General features: G+C 35.7%; 2 protein-coding genes and 1 pseudogene across 2 annotated transcripts; 2 read left to right on the top strand and 1 right to left on the bottom strand.

Annotated features, from left to right (window-relative positions):
• Positions 1–7,983: 7,983 nt before the first annotated feature.
• On the top strand, positions 7,984–8,920 carry LOC110195245 (olfactory receptor 51A7-like; annotated as a pseudogene).
• Positions 8,921–15,731: 6,811 nt separating this feature from the next.
• On the top strand, positions 15,732–16,669 carry LOC110195233 (olfactory receptor 51A7-like). The gene is given in 2 exon segments (XM_020967880.2): positions 15,732–16,152; positions 16,155–16,669. Coding segments are annotated over 2 exon segments (936 nt in total).
• Positions 16,670–22,374: 5,705 nt separating this feature from the next.
• On the bottom strand, positions 22,375–23,313 carry OR51G2 (olfactory receptor family 51 subfamily G member 2). The gene has a single exon (XM_020967754.1). It carries the CDS (start codon positions 23,311–23,313, stop codon positions 22,375–22,377), a length of 939 nt encoding a protein of 312 aa, XP_020823413.1.
• Positions 23,314–27,981: the final 4,668 nt, after the last annotated feature.

Raw genomic sequence — 27,981 nt, forward strand, 5'->3', positions numbered from 1 at the left:
GGGTTATGGTGGTGATAAAAGAAAGAACATTTTGGGAGGGGGTAATCAGATCAAAATACTTTTGCTGGGCTATGGTAAAAGGAGAGGATATGATAAATGGGGGGATAGGATGGAGGGAAATATAGTTAGCAAAAGTGACTGTGGAAAAAATAATTTGAAGCAAGTCTTTGATGAAGTCCTCATTTCTCAAACATATAGGAAACTGAGTCAATGTTATCAAAATAAAAGTCATTTCCCAATTGATAAATAATCAAAATATATGAATAGTTTTCATATGAAGTAATCAAAACTATCTATAGCCATTTGAAAAAAATGCTCTAAATCACTACTGATAGGAGAAATTAAAATTAAAACAAATCTGAGGTACTAACTCCTACTTGCTAGATTGGCAATAGGACAGAAAAGGAAAATGACTAGTGGTGGAGGGGATGTGGGGAAAATGGGGCATTAATACACTGTCAGTGGAGTTGTGAACTGATTCAAGCATTATACAGAGCAGTTTGAAACTATGCCTAAAGGGCTATAAAATGCATACCCTTTCACCTAGCAATACCACTATTAGGTCTGTATCCTGAAAAAGCTTAATAAAACAAAAAAAGAAAAGGACTTATATGTACAAAAATATTTATAACAGCTCTTCTCTGGGGCAAAGAATTGGAAATTGAGTGCATGCCCATCAACTGGGTAGCGGCTGAACAAGTTGTATATCGTATGTGATTGCGATGGAATACTCTTATTCTATGAAAAATGATAAGCAGGGTGTCCTCAGAAAAGCCTGGAAAGACTTGCATGAACTGATGAAAAGTGAAACGTGCTGTGTAAAGTAACAGCAATATTGTAAGATGATGAGCTGTGAATGATTAGCTATCCTCAGCAATACAACGATCCAAGAAAACTCTGAAAGACTTATGATGAAAAATGCTATCCATTCCCAGAGAAATTACCAGTGGTGTCTAAATACAAATTGAAGCATACTTTTAAAAAAAATTTTTCTTGAGTTTTTTTTGTTTTGTTTTTTGGTCTATATTTTCTTTCACAACATGAGTATTATGGAAATGTTTGCATGACTACACATGCGTAACCTATATAGAACTGCTCTTTTATCAGTGGGAGGTGGGAATGGGAAGGGGCAAAGGAAGAGAATTTGGAACTTAAAGTTTTAAAAATGAATGTTAAATATTATTTTTACATGTAACTGGGGAAAATAAAATATTAAATAAAAATAAGAAAAAAATAATTAATCACATTTTCCCCCCTTTGGCTTAAACTTCCAGACTAGGATAAGGGACTAATCTTTTCTATCCATATGGAAATTCACATAAAGTTCTTTATAGTGGCTTCCACACATATCCCGACACAAACATGTAAATGTATACATATACATATACAAATGTGCACAGACAAAATTACATGTGCTTCCAAAAACCCAGTTCTCAGGTATATATATATGTGTGTATATATATATATATGTATGTATGTATGTATATATATATATGTATGTATATATATGTATGTATATATATGTATGTATATATATGTATGTATATATATGTATGTGTGTATATATATATATATATTTGCAGTTTGATAAACTAAATCGGATTATCATTGGAGACAATAACCTTGTGAGTCCATACATGAATCTCAGAGGAGGATGAAACTTAATCTCTTATTGCTGAAAATAAAGTCAGGAATAGTTTTTCTGCCTGCTGGTTATAAAACTTTCATTTTTTTTCAACCAATGGGCCAAAAAATATCTATAACTTCCTTTAGCTCTCTTTGATTCCCTGAAACTTCATTATTTGTGTCTAGGTACTTCCTTCTCTCTTACTTGAGAAATTGAAAAAAAAAAGTATCCACCCAAAGGACTACGAACAATTATAGGTGAGGTTCCTAACCCAGAGTGAGGATAAACCAGGGAAAGGGAGAAAGAAAAATCAGCAGTAAGAGAGGGAGGTAAAATAGGATAGAAGAAAAATACTGGGGACATTCCTTCTCCCCACCTACCCCATTTTTTCTCAGGTGAAATGACATTGAAGGAAAGAATGTCTCTCAATAGAAAATAGTGGGCCTATAGACTATTTAGACTTTTAAATCCCCGGGAAATTGAAAAGTAGAAAAGCTGTCATTTATGGCACTTTCCTGTCCCCCAACTGCCATTAAGCAGCAGAAAATAGACAAAAAATATCTTGCATCCCAGGTATTGGGGAACTGCCAAGGGCAATCCTCCAAATTCATGACACAGACACATGCCAGCATTGCTAAGACACTGCATTGACTGTCCAGTTCAACTTATATCTAGGTGGGAAAAAAATCCTCTAAAACATGACTAATGTATGGTCATTCAGAATTTACCTGAAGACCTCTAGTGAGGGGGGGACCTTTCACAATACGCCATTCTGCTTGTGGATAATTCTAATTGTTAGGAAGTATTCCCTTGTCTTGAGATTAATTTTGTTTTTTTGACATTTCTTCATTTCTCCTGGCTCTGTCAGCTGATGCCTAACAAAACAAGTCTAATTCTTCCAGGGGACAGCCCTTCAAATGTTGGAATAAAGCCATCACCTCCCCTTCCAGAGTCTTCTCTTCTCCAGGCTAAGTACTCCCAGCTCCTTTTAGGAAACCTCACACCATCTGAGCCCTGGGTCTTTTACCAACCTGAATGCTCTCCTTACCTGCTTGCTAGCTACCTTTGTCAGTTTTATTCACAGCAAGAACCTGTCCTTCTGACAATCCCATAGATTGTTGTAGGCTATACCATTTTCATGATATTTTGTGCTGATTAAAAAGAAGTCTAATAAGATTATCACTGTTTCCAGTTACATTTGTGTTATATTAATCTTCCCCAATGGGAAAACTATGCAACCTTCTTCCCTTGAAAAATCATTGGGAGTCTAGGAAAGTATAGGATCCTTGGTCTCCTCATACCTAAGGTATAAGAGCTGAATTTAAATTATTGGTCATTGTTTGAATGACTCTACTGCCTATCTACATATTTTTCTTTGTCAGTAACCCATTTTTTTGATGAACATGCAAGTTCTCCATTGACAGGAAATAGTGTTTCCTTTGGTCTCCTTGTCTTCCCAAAATCCTGAGTACATCCTCTGCATGTAGTAAGACTCTGAGAATATACATCAACACTAAATAACTGGAAAGGAAGTCATGTCCTCTGGGAAAGAAGGGAGCAAAGAGTGTTGGAATTCCCTGACAACTCCCCAAAGTCTCTGATTCCATCATTCTCATAAATACATCATGGGCTTGGACCAGATTACTGGAGACTACAAAACCCTGTCCATGCAACTCCATCCCTCTTCTGAGCTACTAGATCCCGAAGAGTTAAAGGCTTTAGGCTGTCCTCACCTTGAGTATTTAAGAGAAGGTATTTTCCCATGGGAGATAGCTTATTGTTTACAGAAAATAATGAATTTGGAGGAGTAAGAATTCCCTGGAGACTGAGGAGCAATGGAGAAGCCCAGTGGAGATAAATTTTCATAAAATAGAGGAAAGGACACAGGCAGAGAGGATGTAAAGCAAAGCCTCCAGCCTGAGACAACCTCTTTTCTTTTTGGAGTAGCAAGTGAAATTCTAGAAAGTTCTCTAAGGCTTTGACAAAGACAGCTTCTTAGAATATCCATGAGTCATAGCAGGACTTAGGCTTGAGACTTCAAGAGAAGTGTCAGACTGAGTGTACAGGTCTGGGGCACAGATTGAAGTGTAGTAATTGTGTATGTGTTGGGGGGATGGTAAGTTGGAGACAGACTGAGAATCTGTATGGAACACTGAATAGTGGGGGAGCTCTGCCATAACTTTACAAAGATTGAAAAAAAAACAAACAAACATCTATTCAGTAACCAAATAATTAATCTGGAGATTTTCCTTAAAATGTCCTCAGAAGTCAGAGCTTAGAAAGTAGAACATTCCTCTGTCATCATCATTAGCCTCTGAGATCTTTTTTACTTTCTCCGATTCCTAAAATCAAACAAACAAAAAAACATGGATTCTAGACCTGACCCTGATGCTGAGTTCCTACTGCCTTTACAAGTTTGTTCTGCTCATTACTATGAGACTTTAGCCCTCTGTGTGTTGATGTCTGTTCTACTCCCTTTTTAATGTATCTTTTTGCTCCTGAGTAGTACCATATTTCAATAAAACTTCACTCAAGGTCTCACAGGACATCTTCACTGTCCTTTCTAGTTCATTAAATATTTACTGAGCTTCCAACTATGTGTAAGTTCAAGTGTTGGGAGCTGAAGATGTAAGATAGATATATGTGACTCTGCTTCCAAGGAGTTTATGAGTTTGTACAATTTATTTATATATGAATAGACCTTCACACACATATGTAATGTAATGTACAACATATACATACATAATAATTAAATTTCTTATTGTTAGTATTATTATTAGTATTATTAATAACCTTTAATATGAAAGTGTTAAGTAAATTTCCAGCTCATATGATCCCTCATATTATGGCTTTCCTTTCCATGTAATTATCTGGAATTGAGTTCAAGGACACTGGAAACTTTTATATAACTTGTACTTTAAGGGAGTTTTCAACCTATGAAGGCACAAAAAGGCAAATAAGAGTCCTCCCCTACCTTACAGTGAAATTAGATATAGGAAATATTCATAGAATTGAAATGTAAATATCAGTCAATTTATAGTCTTTGGTTTGGTTTTCATCTGTAAAGTGACTAGGTTGCTAGATAATCTTTGAAAGTCTTTGAGTCTATGATCTATAATTATATCTATAATTTGTAATGACTGATCAGTCATTCCTTTTCACATATAACTAATTTCTTTCCCTTTGAATTTGTACTGGAGAAGGTTCTCTTAACTCTAACCTCAATCAGAGGTTGGTTCTCCACCTCCTACAAAAACAAAATCCCATATTTTCAATGCTAACATTCTACTGAGGTGACTAGATGGTATTGAAGTATGGACAGCAATTGCCTGTGAAGAACTAAGTATCTTCCAGAGGGCAAAGGAGAGACTCACAGTCAGTATGATTCTGCCACTATAAAAGACCAATGAGGAAATATGAAGAAGAATAAGAGATGGATTCAAGGGATTTTATGATAGGAAGAGAACATGGGCTTATCATGAGGCAAGAATGAGAGCCTGAGTGCTGAACTGATACCCTCTCAATGTCAACAAAATGAAGAAGGCCTCCAATATGTTCAGTGAGTCTTCCATGCTAAAATTTTGGAGGAACATGGACAAGACTTCCATATGGTGGATACTTACAAAAGAATTGGAAAAAAGTTTAAAATGAATGCAATCACAGAAACATTTGCATATTTGGATAATGTCAGTTATCCAGGCAGCATAGTGAGCAGCAGAATCAGGAACATCTAGTTTCAATTACCTCCTCTAAGAGGTACTGGTAAGTAAACCTTCATAAGTCGTTTAACCTCTTCTTTCCCCCTTAGGACTTTACTGCACCAAATGACAGTTTGATTTTAATGATGTTTGTTTTTTTTAAAAAAAGACATAAAATAAAACAAAAACTTCTCTCAGAATGTTATTACAATTAAACCCATTTCTTCTTATTTTGCTTACAATAAGACTGGGAACTACCTTCAATTCTCTCCTCCTCCATTCTGTGTCCTATGTGTCCTGACTCATCTGCCTATTGCCCCTCCCTCTTTTTTAAATTCCCATTTAATGTTCATTTGCATTCTTCTGCTTATCTTCAATTCTGAGCCAAACTTCTTGTCCATTTAGAATTTTGGTTTCATTCATATATATATACACACACATATATATACATATATGTACATATATATACTCATATATATATACATATATACATATATGTACTCATATATATACATATATACATATATACTCACATATATACATATATACATATATGTACTCATATATATATATATATATACATATATACTCACATATATATACATATACATATATATGCATATATACTGTTGAATAGCTTTAAAGTCTATCTGCATTTTGGGGGGGGAGGATACATCTATGATTTTATCATCTCAAGGAAATTGTGGGTAAGAAAATTCACTCTACCAATGAAGAATAAGAGCATCTCTGAAACATGTTGTCTTAAAAGGTTTATCAGAGGTAAATGACTTGCCAAATTTCACACAACTAGTATGTGTCAGAAGTGGGATTTCTGACTCTAGGTCTATGTCTAGTCCTCTATCCATTATGCTACAATTTATATCGTAGGCTGGAAAATAATATACTAGATTCTTCTAGCACTTTTTTTCCCTTTGTGTGTAGAATTAGGACAAATTTTTTCAAGAATTTCTGGATCTCATTTGAAAGGTCTACATTGATTTAGGGATTTTTTTAATGAGTACTTAGAATTTATTTTCCTCTTTATCTTAATAGATGTAATCATTCAAGTTTCAATTATTTTCACGATCTTTTTTTCAAATGTTTATCATGAACAATGTAATAAACAAGCACCAAGTGCCCTAAAAAGTAATATTTATTTTTAACATTTAGATGCACAAGAACACTAACTTTTTATGTACTTTTCCAAGAAAGAAAATCTGTGTAATTCTTCCATTTGCTTACAACTTTTAGTTATCTTTTGGATTAATTTATACTGAAAATGTTGAAATTAAGATGCCAGTTCCTCTACTGATTTGACTGGTTACTTGAAAAGAATCTTACATTTATAGTACAGTAGCTAAGTTAATGTTTATAGATGGTCTTGAAACTGTGATTTTTCACAAATTTTCATCTTTCCTGTCACTGTGTCATTATCATTGTAGAAGTGAAAGGAAACTTTGTTCTTCTAATTCTTTAAATATTGCATAGATATCAATGGAATAAATGGGCTTTCCATTGGTTATTTCCAATTCTTGATATGTGACTGTTCCATCACTTTTCTGGGCATATCATTTTTAATAAGAATGCTAATATGTATATTATTGAGTTACTACAGTAACTATATATAATATGAAATATAAAATAGTGTATAATAAAATATTTCCAAGTTTACCAATTAAAACACACATTTATTAGTCAATGGGCACATTTATACTGTCAGAAGTTACTTTAATATGAATAGATGATACCCAAGCTATCTTATTTTTATTTGCCTTTACTCCTTTTCTGACAGTCTTTAATCATCTATGCAGAAAGAAAAGAAACCAATCTTATGAGATTGAGGAACATTTTGTATTTGTTTTGATTTCATAGGTACCATCAGTAAATGGTTACTATACCTGTGGTGATAAGCCTCTCTGTGTAGGTTGGTCCTCAGAAACCATACTAAATATTTCTTTGGGATGACACTATGACCATTTCAGCAAGGTAAAATCAATCAGAGCTTGTACTCCACTGATACAGTCTTTGAGAACTCAGTTCATCTTCACGTCACAATGAGACATCACAATAGGCTTTTGTGAGGTTATTCTGTGTAGCTTTAAAAACAAATGAGTTTTAATAAACAAAGCTTTAAAATTTGAAGTAGATATTATAAATTTTATATTTAATTTAAAACATTTTGTAATTTTTAAGTTACATGGAACTATAGAGATGAAAAATGACCCATTTTTCCCCTAAAGAAATTTACAGAATAGTAGTATAGTAGAATATAAATTATATGTACATAAACAAACATAATTCAAGGTAGAATTTTATAAGAGCAAAGAATATATATATAGGTATAGGGTTCTGGGAAAGGTTTAGAAAGACAGGCCATTTTATTTAGAGGTTATATAATTATGAACTTCAATTCTAAGGGGAAGAGAAGGGAATAAATTTTATATGGAACCTTCTATGTACCAGACACTGAGCTACATATCTTGCAAATGTCATCTCATTTAATCCTCATTCTCAATTGATCTTATATCTATTTTAGAAGAATTGGCTTCAGAAGCATCATTTTCCTTGTCAAACTTCTCATCTCTTCTTGCTGACAAGGAGCAAAAGCCAACTCTGTGGCTATCATTTCAGATCTGTCATGATATCCTCTGATTAGTCATGTCAACTGTCAATGTCTCTGATATTGAAATATCCACCTTCTTCTTGATTGGAATTCCAGGTGTTGAGCACTTCCATATCTGGATCTCAATTCCTATATGTCTCATGTACCTAGTTGTCATCCTAGGAAACTGAACCATCCTCTTCATCATAAAGACAGAGCCTTCGCTCCAGAGCCAATGTACTATTTCCTCTCCATGTTGGCTGTACCTGACCTGGGCCTGTCACTTTCTTCCTTGCCCACCATGCTAAGGATCTTCTCATTCAATGCCACAGGAATCTCACCTGATGTCTCCTTTGCCCAAGAGTTCTTCATCTACGGCTTCACCAATATGGAATCATCAGTCCTTTTGATCATGTCTTTTGATTGTTTTCTAGTCATCTGGAACCCACTGAGATGCAGCTCTATACTGACTGGAGCCAGAGTCTCTAAAATGGGACTGGCTTTGGTCATTAAGAGCATGCTTTTGGTGCTCCCATTTCCTTTTACTTTAAAGAGGTTGACATATTGTAAGAAAAGTCTCTTGTCCCATTTTTACTGTCTCCACCAGGATGTCATGAAGTTAGCCTGTTCTGATAATACTGTCAACTTTTTCTATGGTTTCTTTGTTGCTCTTTGTATGATGTCGGACAGCATATTCATAGCTATATCATATGTACTTATACTAAAGACTGTGATGGGTATTGCTTCACACAGAGAACTGCTTAAGGCCCTCAACACCTGTGCTCCCCATATCTGTGCTGGTCTCATCTTCTATGTGCCCATCGTTACTTTAGCCTCGACGCACGCTTTGGCAAGAAGTCACCACTGGCATTGATCCTAATTGCAGATGTCTTTCTTCTGGTGCCACTGCTAATGAACCCTATTGTGTACTGTGTGAAGACCAGGCAGATTAGGGAGAAAGTCCTGGAGAGGCTAGGTCTGAAGCAAAGGTGATGGAGCCAGATTTGGGTTGCTGATTATAGTGAAAGCTGAAGAGAGTTTCTCTAAATATCAATGCCATAGAAAACCCTCTAACCAGCACCAATGTTGAAATGATCATCATTGATAACAACACCACCATTGTTGTTATCACCGTCATCATTACCATCGGTGACAAGAACACTATTTTTTTCCTTGATAAATCTGTTGCAGGAACTTCTTGGAGTTCACACAATCATAATTTCACTTATCAGAAACTATCAGTTCTGAAAAGACAAATTGGCAAAAAACAGTCTTGTGAATAATCAATTTGAAATACAATTATCCACATTGTCTCTATTCTAAGGTTAAAGGTAACCATAAAGTGAAGATAGAGTGGAGAGTTCAGAAATTTTCTGAGCAGAAAGTGCGGGGCTGAGGGAAGATGGAATATAAAATAACCATTTCTCTCTTTTGGTATCCTTCTTGCTAATAGAAAACAATGATGAAAATCAGTTTGAATGCCAGATTTCTCAAAGAAAAAATTTTAATTACTCAAATATTGTTAAAAAATTAAAACACATGACAGAGAATCTCTCAAAATCAATTGAGACAATAAAAAGAAATGATTTGGAGTTCAGAAATACTAATGATAAATAATATTCCACAATAGGGAATCAAAAGACTGCAAAGTCAATCAATTACTAAATATTTGTTAGTATTTACTACATGCTAGACACTGTATTAGGCACTGTGAATACAAAACAAAAGTGAAATAGTTCTTGAAGCAACTGATATAATAGCAGTTGGAAAACACATGTATGCATATATAAAAGAGAGGGAGGGAGGGAGGGAGAGAGAGAGAGAGAGATTTTTATCTAGAGAGGTTGGATGGGTTGGGGACAGAATACATGCTAAAGAAGTCTTCATATGGAACATGGCATATAAACTGTGTCTTGAATGAAACTAGGGATTCTAAGAGATAGACATCAAGAGGGAAAACATTACAAGCATAAGGGATGAAAGTTCAAAGTTGTGGTGACTGGAGGTGGGGTAGAATGCATGAATAACAGTAAGGACAGTTCAAATTCACTGTAGGGTGTGTGAAGTGGCAAAAATATAATCAGGTTTGAAATGTAAATCGAGGCCAAGTGGTGATGAATTTTGAGTAACAAAAGAGAAGTCTATGTTTGATTCAGGTAAAATAAGAAGAAATTGGAAATTACTGATTAGTGAAGTGATTTGGTACAACTTGCATCTAAACCACTTAAAAAGAACATTGGAATAGCATCTATTCAACTCAATGTGATCAGTTTTATAGATATGCTATTCAGAGAAAATTTATAAATCATAGGTCTCTGAAGGAATTAGTATCAAAAATCAAACTTGTAAAAACCCAAGAAGTATTTGAAACAAGGGATGAAAAGAAGCTTAGTAAACTCCATAGGACAAGAACAGAAAAAAACAAAACAAAACAATTCTACTCAACAAGAAATGTATTATGTAAAATTAAAACAACAGATGTTGGAAGCAGCAAAGAGAAACCTCTTCAGTTTCAATGAAAGCCTATATTTGTCTCACAACCATGCTGTCTCTACGATAAATAGCACATAAAATTATAATATGGCCTCTTGAGAAAAGAAAAAAAAGTTTATATACCAAGATAATTCCTCAAGAACTGAACTTTCAAAGGGAATACATGTAAATATGAATGGAAAACATATAAAACACATAATGATATTTAAGAGGAAAATATAACTGAAAAGTAAAAAGTGAGAAAGCAAAAAAACCCCATAATGAATAAGGTGATTTCACAATATTGAAAAAATAAGGATAATTATCAGAAAATGTACAATCAAATTGCATGCCAACTAGCTAATAATTTAAAGGAATTAGGCAATTCACAAATAAATGCATAGAAATGACCAAAATAAGGAATAACTAATTTTTTAAATAAAATCCAATATTAGTAGGAGCATTCAAGCCACTCAAAAATAAAATTCTATAGACAAAAGTGTCTGGGGGGAAGCTAGGTGGTGCTGTGGATAGAGAGCACTGGCCCTGATGTCAGGAGGGCCTGACTTCAAATCCAGCCTCAGACGAAATACTTGACACTTATTAGCTGTGTGACTCTGGGCAAATCACTTAATCCCAATTGCCTTAAAAAAACAAACAAACAAACAAACAAAGACAAAGGGTAAAATAGGCCTAGATAAATTTATAAGTAAATTCTAACAAAATATAAATGGTATCAAAACAAATTAGTAACTGTTCTACAAAAATACTTCTCAAAAATTTGCAGGAGAAATTTGCCTATAAAACTACTTTTATGAGGAAAAAATTTCTAATAACCAAAGAAAGAAAGAATAAAACCAAAAAAAGAGACCTACCAAACATTTTTTGATGAAAACAGATGTAACTTCTTAGATACAATCTTAGAGTACAAAAATAATATATACATATAGGTGTATATGCATATACATGTATATGTGCATTCCTGCATAGCCAGCTAAGTGATGAAATGAATGGGGTGCTGGACCTAGAGTCAGGAAGACATGAGGTCAAATCCAGCCTCAGACAGTGATAGTATTGATCTGAATATTTAGAAGAATTCCTTACTAGGAGCAGAAATAACAGGCCCTATATGTATTCATTTGCATTTTTAAACTCATGCCAGACTTTATTTTTATTCCAATTAAATTTCACCTCACTGACTGTAATCCATTCATCTGAACTTCCAAGTAGGGTTTTTTTTTTTGATCCTATAGTCCAAGGTATCCATTTGTGTGGACTGCAATTTTGAAAGTAAGAAAATGTAGAAATAGTGGCTGTCCCCAAATCAGAGATCATTGATACTGACTCAACAATTATATTTTAATTTTTAGTATGCATTTGGGCCCCAGTACTTGTCTCACTGATTTACAACTTTGAGGTGGAAATAGTGAGATGAAAACTTAAGCTCACCTTTCCAATTTTGCCTTTTAACTTGCTCTATAACCTTGGGTGGGCTCCTCAGCTTCCCTGGACTTCTGGTATTACTTTTGTAAATGGTACAAATGAGAAACCAGTGTCTGAGAATAACTAGTTTCACTCAGAGATGATGGAGGGGTCTAGAGAGAAAGCATAGATAAGATGTTTTCTTAATTAAAAAGTGAAATCACAGAAGCATGTAGTTATAGGTTTTACCTTTTTTGTAGGTAAATGTTCATAGAATGGCCACCTAATTCCAGGCATAGACTAACACCTAAAAATGAATCAAGATTAAGCCATATTGAAACTCTTCCATGACCCTACAAAGAAAACACCAACTCAAATTAAAGTTAGCTGTTCACTAAAAAAGAGATTAATATCCCTTACTTTGGCCATAGGCTGACCTTTATCTCTAGTACTAAGGCTTAGCACTGAATTCCAGTCACAAACAAGGAAGAAGACATAAAAACACAAGGATTAGTTGGGAAGGAAGAACCTGTGTGGGAAAGGCAATGGAACTGAGATTCTGGTACAGAAGAGAGAGCACTCGATTCTGAATTGAAGGGTTGGGTTTGAAATCTAGTTTTCTTACTTGCTAGCTCTGTGACTTGGGCAAAAATATTTAAATTGTCTACACTTTTCCCCTTTATTTGCCCACTTTACAACATTGTTAGGAAACTCAAGTGAGCTGATATGTCACAAAAAACATTCATAAATTATAAAATGTAGAGAAATATTAGTTATTGTGGAAAAAGCAGGTGATGAGGATAGGAGAATAGAGACCAATAATTATTTAAAGTTCCTGATAGTGTATTATTTAGCAGAGGACATATTCACCTCTGGATCACAGGAATTCCCAAATTCAATTCTGTCTTAAAGAATTTCAAGGGTGCTCAAGAAATGATCCAATTAGCTGCTAATTTCACCTTAATTACTGGTGGTAGGAAGACAATGCCATGGCAATCATTAGAATGGGTCGCACTTATGTGATCTGGGCAGGTCAATTACTGTCATTTTCCTCATCTGTCAAGTGGGGTTAATGACTTTCAAATTCTCTATTTCCCAAGGTTCTTTCTTTCTTTCTTTCTTTTTCGCTGCTAATAGTCTTTTTAAAAATTTATTTTATTTTTAGTTTATGGAAACAAGCATTTCCGTATTATAATAAAAAGATGATTACACATGAAATTGCAAATCTACTATGTACAACTTACTATTCCTTTTTAATATACAACAAATTTATCATGTACATTTATTTTTTCCAAAAATGATACAGTTATTTATTCTCAAGTTATACATTCATTCGTTCACAAGGTTATTTCAATACTCAAAGGAGATAATATATGTAAGGCATTGTGTAATGTATGAAGTATCATCATCTCCTTCTTCCTCCTCATCAGTTCTACCACCAACATTATCACCTTTGACACACAACCACTTGATAAACTGATAAATAGTTAAATAAACAAGCGTGTGAATCAAATACAGAATTGCAGCTACCCATCAGGTCCAGCAGTAGACAATCACAAAACACAAAGCAGTACTCTCCAAAGACTTGAACATTCCTACTTGTTCCTTGTCTGCCATCCCCAGCTATAAAAATGTTAAATCTGTGCCCTTGAGCCCTAACTCAAACCCGGGATTTATTTCTGGAAAAGCTCCAAATTTACACATAGACTGAGGAGATTTCTCCTATTCCTCAGAGAATTTCTGGGAGAGGTGGAGTGGGAGGGATGAGATCTTTGTGGATGGAGATAAACTGTGGTCAGCAATCTGTTGGGCACAGAGGCTGAGGAGCCTCCATCTTGAGCCTATGCACAATTCTCTCTTACGTAGAAGCCTAGAACCCGGTAAGTTCTAAATGCTCCATTGAGCTGCCCCAGAAATTCTGAAGCAAGGATGAACAGGAAGAAAAGCTGGAGGGGAAAAAGTGAGATGTGAGGCATAATCCTGAGCCCATGAATGTGTAGGAAGGGGCCCAAGTATGTATGTGTGTTCATGTATCTTGGTAACTATTTATATATGTATTACGAAGTGTTTTTATACCTAAATACATCAATATATTTGTTTATGCTTGCATTAATGCATAGGTATGAATGTGTTTGCATACAAGTCCATTTATGCACTTGTACATATAGTACATAATCGGGTGTTAACATATGAGTATGAATATTAATATTCAGGTAAACATTGAACAGAAGAGCCTTTCATCTCTGAGACTCTGAGTGTGTATGTATATATGTATGTGTGCGTGTTTGAGGGTGTTTTTCCTATGGAAGCATATATGTGTAGAAAGGAGTGTATGTGTACTCAGATATATGAATAAATACTGGAGTGAATGAGGAAGGAAGTGTTGGAAGAAGTCATTGAAGGTGAGTAGAGCCCTGACTCAGGGTCAAAGATAGGAGAACATATCCCATTCAGTGACCATATAGGTCTTGGTGAAGCTTTTCTCCTAACATTCTCAGGGCCCAGATTTAGAGTCTGAGAAGTGGTATATACCTTTCTGGCAAGATGGAGCAGATAAGAAGGTACTGATGGAGAAATCTCAGCTGAGAATTCATGCAAATTATCCAGGAACCAATTTGTATTGTCCCTGTACACCTCTCTGAGGAACAAATTTTGAATTTTTTCCATACCGTGGAATATATGGGACCTTTAATAAGCCCCATTGCTGAGCAGCAGAGAGGCAGTGGGGCATTTTAGAATAAAGAATCTGGGACTCAGAGTTCTGGAACAAGCAGACAAACCTCATTCTGCATTCTGCTGCCATCAGGCCAGATTTAGAGTTCTGTGTTTAGTTTGGGGGGTAAAGGGGACTACCTTTTAAAAAGACATTGAATAGCTGAAGAGCCTCCAGAGGAAATGAACCAAGATGATGAAAGTTGAGGAGCTCATGTTTTATAAGGATTGGTTGAAGAAAGTGAGATGTTTAACCTACAGAAGACTCATTGGGGAACATGATAGGGGTATATAATTATTAATAGGACTGCTATGTAGAAGAAGTAATAGACTTTAGGAATTTAGAAACAGAAACAATAGGTGAAAGTGGCAAAGAAATAGATTTAGGCTTTATGTAAGGAAAAATGTCCTGGGATCAGGAAGATCTGAGATCAAATCTTGAATACTTGCTATGTATTCATGAACCTTTGGAAGTCACTTAACCCCTATCTATTTCAGTTTCTTCATCTGTAAAATAAGGATAATAAGAGTGAGTATGTCCCAGGGTTATTGTGACAATCAGATGAGAGATTATTTATAAAATGCTTTGCAAACCTTAAAGCACTATATTCATCTTATCAATTACTAATATTAACAAAATTTGAGCTATACAAAAGCAGAATTTTTATAGTCTTTGATGGTATTTTACTTAGTGGCATAGAATGAATGAGCTTTAGAAGTCATTCAATCCAATCCCAACAAATTTAGTAATTCTTTCCATAATATAACTATGAGGTACTTATTAAGCTTCTGTTTGAACAGTGCCTTTGATGATGAGGAGTTCACTGCCATTTTCCCATTCTTTCTGTCTCTGCCTGTTTCTATCTGACTGTCTGTCCATTTCCCCCTCTACCTCTTTCTTTCTTCCCACCTCTCTCCCTCCCTTTGTCTCAGTTCAAGAGTTCTTAACTTTTTTGTGTGTCAGAGACCCTTTTGGAATTATGGTGGAGTTTATGGACATCTTCTCATCATAATGTTTTTAAATGCACAAAGTAAAATATATATGATTACAAATGAAACAAATTATATTGAAATATAATTATGAAGATAGTTTTAAAAGCTCACTCAATATAAATGATATATAGCCAAAAGATGTACAGGACAAATCTCTATTCATGTCATTTTAGACCTGGGAACAGAATTTATCTTCCTTCTCATCATGTCAGACTTCAACACCTCTGAGGTTAAGCTCTTTTTCTTGATTGGGATTCCAGGATTGGAGCATACTCACATATGGATTTCTATCCCTATCTGCCTCATGTATTTGATTGCCATCCTAGGCAATTGCACCATCCTGTTTGTGATCAAGACAGAAACCTCTCTCCATGAGCCCATGTACTATTTCCTCATCATGTTGGCCATCTCTGACCTGGGCCTCTCCCTCTCCTCCTTACCCACTATGCTGAGAATATTCTTGTTCAACGCACCAGGAATCACCCCTGATGCTTGCTTTGCTCAAGAGTTTTTCATACATGGCTTCACAGTTCTGGAATCATCGGTACTTCTGACCATGTCCTTTGATCGTTTTATAGCCATTCACAACCCCCTGAGATACAGCTGTATCTTAACCACTGCCAGAATTTTAAAATGGGGCTGGTTTTGAGCATCAGGAGCTTCCTTTTAGTGCTTCCATTTCCATTGACTCTAAAGAGGCTGAGCTATTGTCACAAAAACCTGTTGTCCCACTCCTACTGTCTTCATCAGGATGTCATGAAGCTGGCATGCTCTGACAACAGGGTCAATCTTGCCTATGGCTTCTTTGTTGCACTCTGTACCATGATGGACCTGGCATGCATTACTTTGTCCTATTTGCTGATCCTAAAGACAGTTCTTGGCATTGCCTCTCTCTCAGAGAGATTCAAGGCTTTCAACACCTGTGTCTCTCACATCTGTGCTGTGCTTATCTTCTATGTGCCCATTATCACCCTAGCTGCCATTCATCGCTTTGCCAAGCACAAATCTCCTCTAATACTGATCCTCATTGCCAACATCTTCCTCCTGGTACCACCCCTGATGAACCCTATTGTGTACTGTGTGAAGACTCGGCAGATCCAGGAAAAGATCCTCAGGAAACTGTTTTCTATATGTGGCAGATGAGGACTTGGTTGCGGTTTACCTCACTTTGATAAACATTTACAAAATACGAACTATATAGCATGGAAAAAATATTAAACTTAGATTAAACACAGTTCCAGATATCAGGCATCATCCAGTCCAGTAGGGTCATATTCATCATATACAAATGAATATAATACATAATGCTACATAGTAAGCACCTAAGACAGGTGCTAATAAATTGCTACATGAGGTCCAAGGGGAAGAGGTAATTTCTGAGTGGTGAAAATTGAGGAAATCAAATTGATTTTATTTTGTATCACTATCAATATTTTGTGTAACTACCTGTTATGTTTCATTTCTCTCTGAATTAAGTTTAGAAGTTTAGTTTTCCTGCTAATCCCTGTTCTGCTGTCCTTGAAATTTGTTATCCTTGAAGAATGCAAGTGTATGCCAGGGAATCTGGTCTGTTATCTCTGTAATGCTGAATATTGTTAAAGGAAGTCTGGTCTGTTATTGCTGTGACACTACCTAACCATGCAGATGGACATCACCATGAGCTGTCCAAAGCAACAAGATAATAGAAGCAGTTAGTTGTAGCTAGCCCTGAATTCCAAATTTCCAACCAATCATACTGTTCCTCAAATCTATGATGTTTCTCACTTTGTAATCACATTGTTTCACCATCTGTGATGATGCTTTCTAGTTTTTGGATACTCCTCCTTTTGTCCATAATAATGACCCATCAGCCCTCATTCAGGGTCTTAACTAGCTCAGGAGGATGAGACTCTGTTTATTGGCAAATTTATTCTTTGCTGATAAATTGTACTTAGAGCGTTTGCCTCAGTTTACGTAATTTCAATTGTGACACTAGGTTGACCAAAAGTTTCATGAAAAAGGTAACATTATAGCTAGGCATAAAAGATGGGTATAAAAGTAGAGAGGTAAAGGACATAGGAAGAAAATTCCAAGTATAGAGAACTAAGTGAGCAAAGATGTTGAAGCAGAAAAAATAATGGTTGTTTAGGAGACAATAAAGCACACGTTTAGAAGTAGGAGGCATTTTCAATGTTATTCCAATCTCAAACCCTGGTCAGTTCACTTAACCTATTGACCTCAATTTCCTCACCTATAAAATGATGATAATAGTAGCATCTATTTCATAGGGTCAGGATTATTTTTTCTGGATTAAATGAGACAACATTTGCAAATTGCTTTGTAAACTTTAAATCTTCATGTAAATATTAGTTAATACGTGTGTATGTTATATATTTGTGTGTATACATATATGCATACACATATACATACATCCATATACATAAAAACACATATTTGAACATTTTTGTTCAGTCTTGGCTAACAGAAGATTCCTAATGAATATGCTTGAATATCTCTAATCATTAAAAAAAAAAAAAGGGAAACTGTGACAGGTAGCTGGTTGTAAAATTTAGTCTTTATAGTGCACCAGAGATATACCCATAAATTCCCTACTCTTTTCCTGCTTTCTGTAATCTCAGAAAAAAAATAGGGAGATATTTAACTAATTAATTAGTTAAGGTTGTGTGTGTGTGTGTGTGTGTGTGTGTGTGTGTATGTGTGTGTGTGTGTGTGTGTGTGTGTGTGTGTGTATATACATATATACATACATACATACATACATACACACATACTCCACCAGAGGGTGCTGTTTACACTGTTTACACATGTGTAAACTCCCTCCTCACAAATATCTCAGCTCTACTTAGGTAAACAACAACATTAGCCCAGGGTACTATGTAGATCTAGTTATGACATGGAAAACTATTCAACATTATTAAAAATATGTCATCACTGATTTTGACCTTCCCCTCTTATTTTGGGTTTTCCCTTTCTTATTCTGAAGTGACAAATCTTAGGACTTGGACCATTCATTCATTCACTCAAGTGTTCATTACTTTATTTGCTTATTTGTTTAATCTTCTATCCATCTCTCTCTCTCTCTCTCTCTCTCTCTCTCTCTCTCTCTCTCTCTCTCTCTCTATGTATCTATCTATCTATCCACCTTGGTTTGTCTTTAATGTATATGATTGATTGGAATATAGTTAGTTAAAAAGAAAACTATAACATAGCAGAAAAGACAAATTATAAAGAAGCTTTCAAGGAACAAGTTGTGGTGAAACTACTTTACCTTGTAAACTCCCCTCCCCTTAAAACTATTTCTACTCAGTGGATGTGAAAAAGAATAACTAGACATTAAAGGTTGTTTTGTTTTCATTTTGAACTTCATAGTAGCTCTTCATCAAGGTAAGAAAAAAGAGGAAGTCAGAATTCACCTGCACTTCCAATATGGTGTCACTCTTCCCTCTGACTAGGGTTTCATGGCAGCTGTCATTGTAGTTCCATCTACTATGGGTTCTCAGGCAACTGTTACAATTTCCCTGTAACTATTTATTTATCTACTCTTTTATTCTTTCTTCTTTCTCTCTTCTATTTCATTCTTTTGCCTTCTTGTTTCCACTAGTATTTCTGAAACTATGTCAAATAAATACAGGGAATGGGCAATTTCTTGCTTTATTCCTGTATTTGGAATCTTTTAGTTTCATGATGGAATGCTTACATGTGTTCTGGATAATACATAATAGAGTGAAGCAGGGATGTGTGCTTGCTCCTATGCTTTTTTAGCATGATGTTTTCAATGATGTTGTCAGACACCTTCAATGGGGATGAAAATAACATCAAGGTCAGGTACCACACTGATGGTAAATTATCTAACTTGAAAAAGTTGCAAGGCAAGACTAAAATGGAGGGAGAGTTGGTATGTGACTTTTTCTTCACAAATGATTGTACACTCAGTGCAGCCTGTGAGACTGAGATACAACAGAATATGGATTGATTCTCTACTGTTTCTGCTAATTTAGGCCTAACAATAAACCCCAAGGAAACAGAAATTCTCTACTAGCCAGTACCATACCATCCGTAGATAGAATCCTCAGTTACAGTAAATGGAGAAATTTTGAATGCTGTGGATGAGTTCATTTATCTTGGCAGTATACTTTCCATGGGCATACTATAAATGATTAGGTTGGTACATACATTGCCAGAGGTATCTCAGTATTTGGGAGACTACTGAGGAAAGTGTGGGAGGAAAGAGGTATTAGACTTTCTACTAAGCTGAAGATCCGCAAGGCCCTTGTGTTGACCTTATTGTTGTATGTCTGTGAAACCTGGACAGTATACCAGCACCATAACAGAAAATTGAATCACTTCCATTTGAATTGTCTTAGGAAGACTGAAGATTATCTGGCAGGTACTGGATGCTGAGGTCCTTTCTCAAGCTGAACTGCCAAGCATTCAAACTGTGGCAGAGAGCATAACTCCGAAGGGCTGGCAATGTTGTTCAAATGCCAAACATATATTCGCTAAAAGACCATTTTACTCTGAGAATGCACACAAGGCAAGCAGTCACGTGGAAGTCAGAAGAAGCAATACAAGGACACTCCCAATGTGTCTCTTAAGAACTTTGGAATTGATTATGAAACATGGGAAACACTGACTCAGCATTCCATGGTCACAACACAGAAGATACTGTGCTCTATGAGCAGCAGAATTGCAGTAGCTCAAAAGAAACTCAAGATGTGCAAATTTAGAGACATCTCCATTCCAAATGTTCAAATGGACTATTTGTGCCTGACCTATCGTAGAGCCTTCCAAGCTCGTACTGGTCTGAGCAGCAATACTTAGACACACTGTACCTTGATCCTAACATTGTGATGTCATTTTGATTCTCTTGTAGAACAAAAGACAACAATCACATTTAGAATCTTCTTGCATTCCTCTCTCACATATGAACCCAGCTTGTGATTTTTGTATATGCATGTTTTATATATTTTTTTAATGTTCCTTTTATTCCTAGACTTTTTTTTTTGAAAAACAAAATCTGTGTTATATATTTTAAAAGTATATTTCTAAATTTAGGTGTCATAAATACAAAGCCAGAAGCGACCTTGGAGACTATCTAGTCTCACCCCTTCATACTACAGATGAGGAAAAGAGATATTAAGTGACTTACCTAAGGTCACACAGTAAAAATGTCAGAACTCAAACCCTAGTCCTCTGACACCTAATCCAATACTTGTTCATCTATAACACACTATCTGAATAGTGTTATTTTTGATGTAAGTATATTCATTGTTTTCTTGATACTGAATAATTTCTGTATGCCATTAATATATCCAATTTTATCAAAGTGAATATTTCTTTTTACTATATTGCTATTGTTTGTTCTGGACAGAATTTTGTTTAGAATGTTTAAATCAATAGTCATTAATGTATTAACTTATAATACGTCGTAAGTTTGCTTTGTTCTTCCCTTGTTTAGCTATTAGGAATATATGTGTCTTATTAAAAGAGTTTTATAAAGTCTTTTCTTTCTCCTTTATTTTAGAATAATTAGGTATTATCAATTTTTCAAAGTTTGATGGAATTCATGTAACTATAAATCTATGTGCAGGTCCTGAAGATATCAAATATCACAGATGAGTTTACTTAGATATTGGGAAGTATCGTTTATTTCTGACTTAAGGAAAAGCTATCCCAAAGACATAAACATACATATATACATATACATGTTATGTATTTAGCATATAAATATATGTCATATATTTTTGTATATATACATATAAGCACTATATAGGACTTTCCAAAAGTCTTAGTACAGTTTTAAACCTTAGTGGCTTAGAATAGAATTTGGGGACATACTATATATTTATATTTTATATACTGAGAGTTATGTTTTCAATTATTCAGCATATAGTACTTTTAGAAAGCTTTTCCCACATTACAATAACTATCATTTACCTAGCACATGTCACACGTTATTTTTTTTAATGCTCAACACAATACTGAGGGGTAGGTACTACAGGAAGCATTATTCCATTTTACAGATAAGGAAACTAAATTTGAGGGAGGTTAAGGGACTTATCTATTCTCTTGAAGGTAGCAAGTGTCAGAAGCAGGATTTGAATGAGGATTTGTTTTAATCTGTGTCTGGCACACTGTCTACTATATCATGCTGCTACATGTTTCATCTTCACAGTTGAAAACATATGTTTCAATGATGGTACAGTGGCTAGGTTGCTGGACTTGAAGTCAGGAAGATGTAAATTCACATCCTCCTGTCTGACACTTAAATTCTGCGAGTAAATGTTTTCATCTCTCTGAGCCTCATTTTCCTCATATGTAAAATGGAGATGATTATATGTATAGTGCTTATATCACAATGTTTTTTTTTGAAGCTCAAATTGCCTAATGTATGTAAAGTGCTTGTTATACTTGAAAGTGCTACATAAACATATTGAATGTTTATTTATTTGTTTCCCACAATTATTGGGCACTCCCTCAAAAGGTACAGGGGATACCATTTCTAGCCTATGCAATTCTTCTTCATGTCCGTCCATAAATAGTTTTTGTCATTGTTATTATTATCATTGTTGCTTTCCCTGTCATCACACAAAAATATCCATCTCAAAGTATACATAGATATGGGACACAAAAAATTGTTTTAAGTCATGGTAAGGGAATTACATTATTTAATTATGATTTGAGAAGGGCTCGTTAATTATCATCATGTTTTCCTGGTTCCCTTTGTAACTGGGTCATCTTTTTTCCTCATCCCTAAGCCTCATTTCCCCCACCCCCAAAAATCTCATGAATAAGAAAGGTTGAAGTAGTTCTATCTAGGGAAAAACTGGTTCTATTCTTAGCCATTGCTAGCAATGGAGGGCTTGGATAATGCGATTCCTGATCTGCTTGGTCTTCACACTATAGACAATGGGGTTCATCAAGGGTGGGACCAGAAGATAAATGAACCCCATGACCACCTGAATCAAGTGGGGAGCCTGATTCCCAAATCGGTGAATGACCGATAGACCTATCATGGGTGTGTAGAAGAGTAGTACTGCACAGATGTGGGAGACACACGTGTTGAGGGCCTTGAGGCGCTCAGCCTGGGAAGCAATGGCCAACACAGTGTGGAGAATCAGCATGTAGGAGAGAAGGATGAACACGGAGTCTACACCCACAGTGGAGATGATAACAAACATGCCATAGATGCTGTTGGCAGTAATGTCAGCACATGCCAGCTTCATGACCTCCTGGTGGAGGCAATAGGAGTGGGTGAGAACTTGGGAACCACAATAGGGGAAGCGTTTGAGCATGAAAGGAAGTGGGAAAATTAGTGCCACACTCCGACCCAAGGAGCCCAGCCCAATTCTGTTAACAACCCTGTTGGTAAGAATGGAGGCATATCTCAGGGGACGGCAGATGGCAATAAGGCGATCAAATGCCATAGAAAGTAGCACTGAGGACTCTAGGAAAGACAGGCAGTGGATGAAAAAGAGCTGAGCAAAGCAGGCATCATGATCAATCTCTCGGGCTCCAAATAAGAAGATCCCCAGTACTGTGGGAAAGGTGCATATGGAGAGGCCCAAGTCTGTCAGTGCCAGCATAGACAGGAAGAAATACATGGGCTGGTGGAGTGAAGATTCTGTCTTGATAATGAAAAGGATCATACAGTTCCCCAAGATGGACATGAGGTACATAAAAAATAGAGGGATAGAGATCCAGATGTGGATATGTTCCAGTCCAGGAAGGCCACTTAAGAGAAAGGTAGAAGCCCTATCAGTGCTGTTTCCAAAGGATTCCAGCATCGTGTTGGATGGTGGGAGGGGGGAAATTCAGGTTCCCACTTTCTGTGCTGAATTGATTAGTCATTGAGGTCAGAAGAAGCCTGGATAGGAATTAGATGGGTGAATTACACAGCATCACAAGACTTAGAGTTAGCAAGGAATCTTAAAAATCATCCAGCCTAATTCTATAATTTTCCAGATAAGGAAACTGAGGTCTAGAAGAGCTAAATAATTTTCCTGGGGTCACACAGATAGTAAATTGGAAGTTCAAGATTGAAACCTAGTCTTCTGGTGCCAAATTTTGGTCTCCTTCTATAACACAATATTGCCTTAATAAACCTAACACTGGAGGCGTTCTCCAGAAGTCATTCAAACCATTCCCATAACTCCAGACAAGACTTCATTTGACCTAAATCAAAATTAGGACTATATTTTTTCATATATATATATATATATATATATATATATATATATATAGAGAGAGAGAGAGAGAGAGAGAGAGAGAGAGAGAGAGAGAGAGAGAGAGAGAGAGCTTAGTAGACCTGGATTCCTCATTTCTCCATTTTATCATTCTACTCATCAGGAATTTCTTGCTACTATGTAGCCTTGTTACTCTTGCTTCATTATATCTATCTCTCTGTCAATCTAAATATATCATTGTTAAAAAAAAATAGAGCAAGTAATTAAAGCATTACACTTGTGAGACCAATAACACAGGTTTAATCCCAGTACATACTTGATTTACCATAGAGAAAAAAAAATCATATTTTTCATTCCCAACCCTAACCATAGATTGTGCCTTAATTGAGGACATAGATTGTGCTTTAATCTTACTTGAATACTAAGCCCTAATGCTGGTAAAGACTGATTCCTAACACTGATTAAATACTGACTCCTTATCATGCAACATAATAATAATAAATATAATAATAACTACATTTACATAGCACTTATTTTGTGCCAGGCAGTGTGCTAAGTGTTTTACTATTATTATCTCTTTTAACTATAATCACAACAACCCTGGGAGTTATGTGCTGTTATTATTCCCATTTCACAGCTAAGGAAACTGAGGCAAATAGGGGTAAAATGACTTGTCCAGGTCACACAGCTAAGAAGCATCTGAGACAAATTAGAAATCATGTCATTCGGACTCCAGGTCTTGGCATTTTCTCCACTGGACCATCTTGCTGCCAAAGAATGAACTGCAACTCTAGCCACAGACGAACACTTAACCCTAACCAGATGATTCACAAATATTTACCGTTAGTGACAATGGGAAGTTGGCAAAAGTTATATTGTTCATTGCAGGTTACCCTTGTTATTGGGGACAGAGCCTACAGAACATAGAATATTTGAACTAGGAAGGAATGTAGGTTATAGAACAAAGAATATGGGCTCTAGAAGACAGCATAAGACAGAACATAGAATGACAAAGCTGAATGGGATTTCTGGATATAGAACACAGAATGTTAGAGAAAGAAAGGACCTTGGAACATGGACCATGTAATGTTAAAATAGTAAAAAAAAACAAACAAAAAAACAGATATCAACTCCTTCACTTAACACATAAGGAAAGCAAAGGGTGTGAAGCAACTTGCCCATGATCACAGAGGATGTGGCACAGCTGAGGTCTCTGGGCTCCCAGCACAATGCTCTATCCATTTCCCACAGATGTTTCCTATGGCTAGGATTGTTGGTCCACACTAAACTTTCTTTTTCCTACTTACACAGATATTTAACTCTCAAATACCCTCTTCCTCAATAATTATTTCTGTAAGAATACAGCCATCTTTAACAACCTCAGAATCATCCTTGAATCTTCACTTTCCCTCACTACACATTCAAAGAGTTGCCAAGTTTTCTTCTCCTCTGACCTTCTCTGGCAGCTCATCAATCCCCAACCCTACCACATCAATATTCAATATCTCCTTTCATGTTTGTTCCTTCCCTATTGCCTTCAAAAATTCCCAAGTCATTTCCATTACTAGTCATGCTTTAAATTATCATTCTTTAACTTTCCTCCTCTCAGTTAAATTCCCAGAAAAAATACTTGCTGCCTCTACCTTCTGTGTCACATTCACTCCTCAAGTCTTTGTAGTCTGACTACTGTGCCATCAACCAACTGAAATAGCTTTCTTCAAAGTTGTCAACTATATCTTTATTTCCAAATTGGATGGCCTTATATTTCCCAGAAGTAGCCACCCATGTTCTCTCCTTACAATGCCACCTGCACTTTAGTCACTATCCTCATTGTTCTCTAGGCAAAACAAATCTTGGACTGTGCCCTGGGGACACTGGGCTCAGATAGATAAGCTGCTGCTTTATATTGCCCACAATATGTATCCACTCCACTTCTCAATCTTCTCAACTTTCTTTCTTTCTTTCTTTCTTTCTTTCTTTCTTTCTTTCTTTCTTTTCTTTCTTTCTTTCTTTCTTTCTTTCTTTCTTTCTTTCTTTCTTCTTTCTTTCTTTCTTTCTTTCTTTCTTTCTTTCTTTCTTTCTTTCTTTCTTTCCTTCCTTCCTTCTTCCTTTCTTCTTCTTTCCTTTCTTTCTTTCTTTCTTTCTTTCTTTCTTTCTTTCTTTCTTTCTTTCTTTCTTTCTTTCTTTCTTTCTTTCTTTCTTTCTTTCTTTCTGTCTCTCTTTCCTTCCTTCCTTCCTTCCTTCCTTCCTTCCTTCCTTCCTTCCTTCTTTCTTTCCTTTGTGTCTTTCCCTCTCTTTCTTTCTCTTTCTATTCCACTACTCTGTCTCTTAGAACTGGTTGCTTCCTTCAAAACTCAGCTCAAATAGTAACTCCTACATAAGTTCTTTCTTGATTCCCTAGATACTTTCCATGGTCCACAAATATTATTTTGTATATATATATATATATATATATATAGCATATATTTTGTATAGACCCTTACATGTATACTTTGCTTTCCCAACAGAATGTAAACTCTTTAGGTTTCTCTATGTCTTTTTTTTTTTTATCACAAGCACATAAACAATACTTGGCATAGTAAATATTTAATACATTCTCATTGATGGATAGATTATCAATACAATTTTTACCTAAAGTTCTCAAGTATTTGTCTGGTTCTTTCATTTTTTTTTCAAACAGTAGTATATTAATGGTTAGTAAGAATCACCACCCATGATATCTTGGGATCTGAAGAGCAGTGATGTGCATAGCACAATCAGATATAAGGCTGAAATAGTACAGAGATGTTATAGAGAATTACCAGAAACATCCATCTGGAACAGAAAAATTATCTCAAGTTCAGAGTGATTTAAAATAAAACCCTGAGTCAGCAATGATATGCAGTTGCTGTTGAAAAAAAAAATCTTGTTAAAAGAATGCATATATGTCAACCGATCAGAAAATTTTGGGTTTTTTTCTCTTACATCATTGTCCCACAGTCTGGATTTCATAGCCTAAGATGATATCGAAGAGGTCCAAAGACAAAGATAAATGGAGTAGGTGGGAAAGGATCTAGGAGGAAATAGTAGGAGATATGAGTTTATGAAGTTTGGGTAAGGTAGATAGGGGCTGTCAAATAATCTAGAAATATATCTGGAAGTATACTATACCAATTGGTGGCCCCTCTTTGAAGCAGGTGCTTAGGCATCTTGACATTTTAATATCCACCCTCGCTTCCTGAATCTTAGCGTTCAAGATCCAATACAACTGACAAGTGTTTCACCAAACCTCACTGGTGCCACATAAATTTAGACCCTTCATTGGAAATTAAGTTAAAGAACAAACAGACTTTTGTTAAGCCATTTTTTAGTTGTATCTGACTCTTTATGACCATATTTGGAGTTTTCTTGGCAAAAATACTGGAATACTTTGCCATTTCTTTCTCCAGCTCATTTTATCCATGAAAAAATTGAGGCAAACAGGATTAAGTAACTTTTCCAGGGTCACATAGCTAATAAGTGTCTGAGGCTAGATTTAAACTCATGAAGATGTCTTACTCATTACAAACCCAGTGCTCTATCCACTGCATCACCTAGCTGTCTCTAAATAGATTTAGGATCTCATAAATAAAAGACATTAAGAGAAACATTAAAGGAATATTTTTTCTACAGCATGACAAGTACAGAGCAATCTAAGTTCTACATAGAAATTTTTATGAAGAGGAACCCACTAATTGGATAGCTTAAATTGGAAAGAATGTCATTTAATACAACTGAAACATATCTCCTTGCAACCTTTAGCCTTGAGTCTTAGTTCTCTCGAGCCACAGAGAGTAAGTCTACTCCCTCTACTACACTATAATTTTTCAAATATTTGAAAATAATGATCATTGACCTCTTTCACCCTAATCTTCTGTTGTCCAGGTTCAACATCCCTAGTTCCTTTACTGCTCTTCATATGACACATCTAGTCTTCTAATTATATTAGCAAGCCTCTTCTGTGATCGCTTCAGGTTATCAGTGCCATCCTGGAACAAGACATCCAGAACTGAAAAAAAAAAAGTACTCCAGGTGTGATCAGATTAAAGTGGAGTATAGTATGCCTGGTCACTATGCTTCTCAGTACAATTTGAGATTATGTTAAGTTTATTTTGCTTTTAGATCATGATATACTATTGATTCAATTTGTAGATCACTGAAACCATTTTTAGCATGATCTTCTGGTCTAATCATATCTCTCCCCTTCTGCATTTAAGCAGCTTATTTTTCAACCTGAGTTTCAGGATATTG

Source organism: Phascolarctos cinereus, unplaced genomic scaffold, assembly GCF_003287225.1.
Source record: "Phascolarctos cinereus isolate Bilbo 61053 unplaced genomic scaffold, phaCin_HiC Scaffold_726;HRSCAF=1367, whole genome shotgun sequence".
Taxonomy (NCBI): domain Eukaryota; kingdom Metazoa; phylum Chordata; class Mammalia; order Diprotodontia; family Phascolarctidae; genus Phascolarctos; species Phascolarctos cinereus.

What these genes read in the sequence shown, in the direction of transcription:
- OR51G2 (XM_020967754.1), bottom strand. Translation starts at nt 23,313, where the DNA reads ATGCTGGAATCCTTTGGAAACAGCACTGATAGGGCTTCTACCTTTCTC.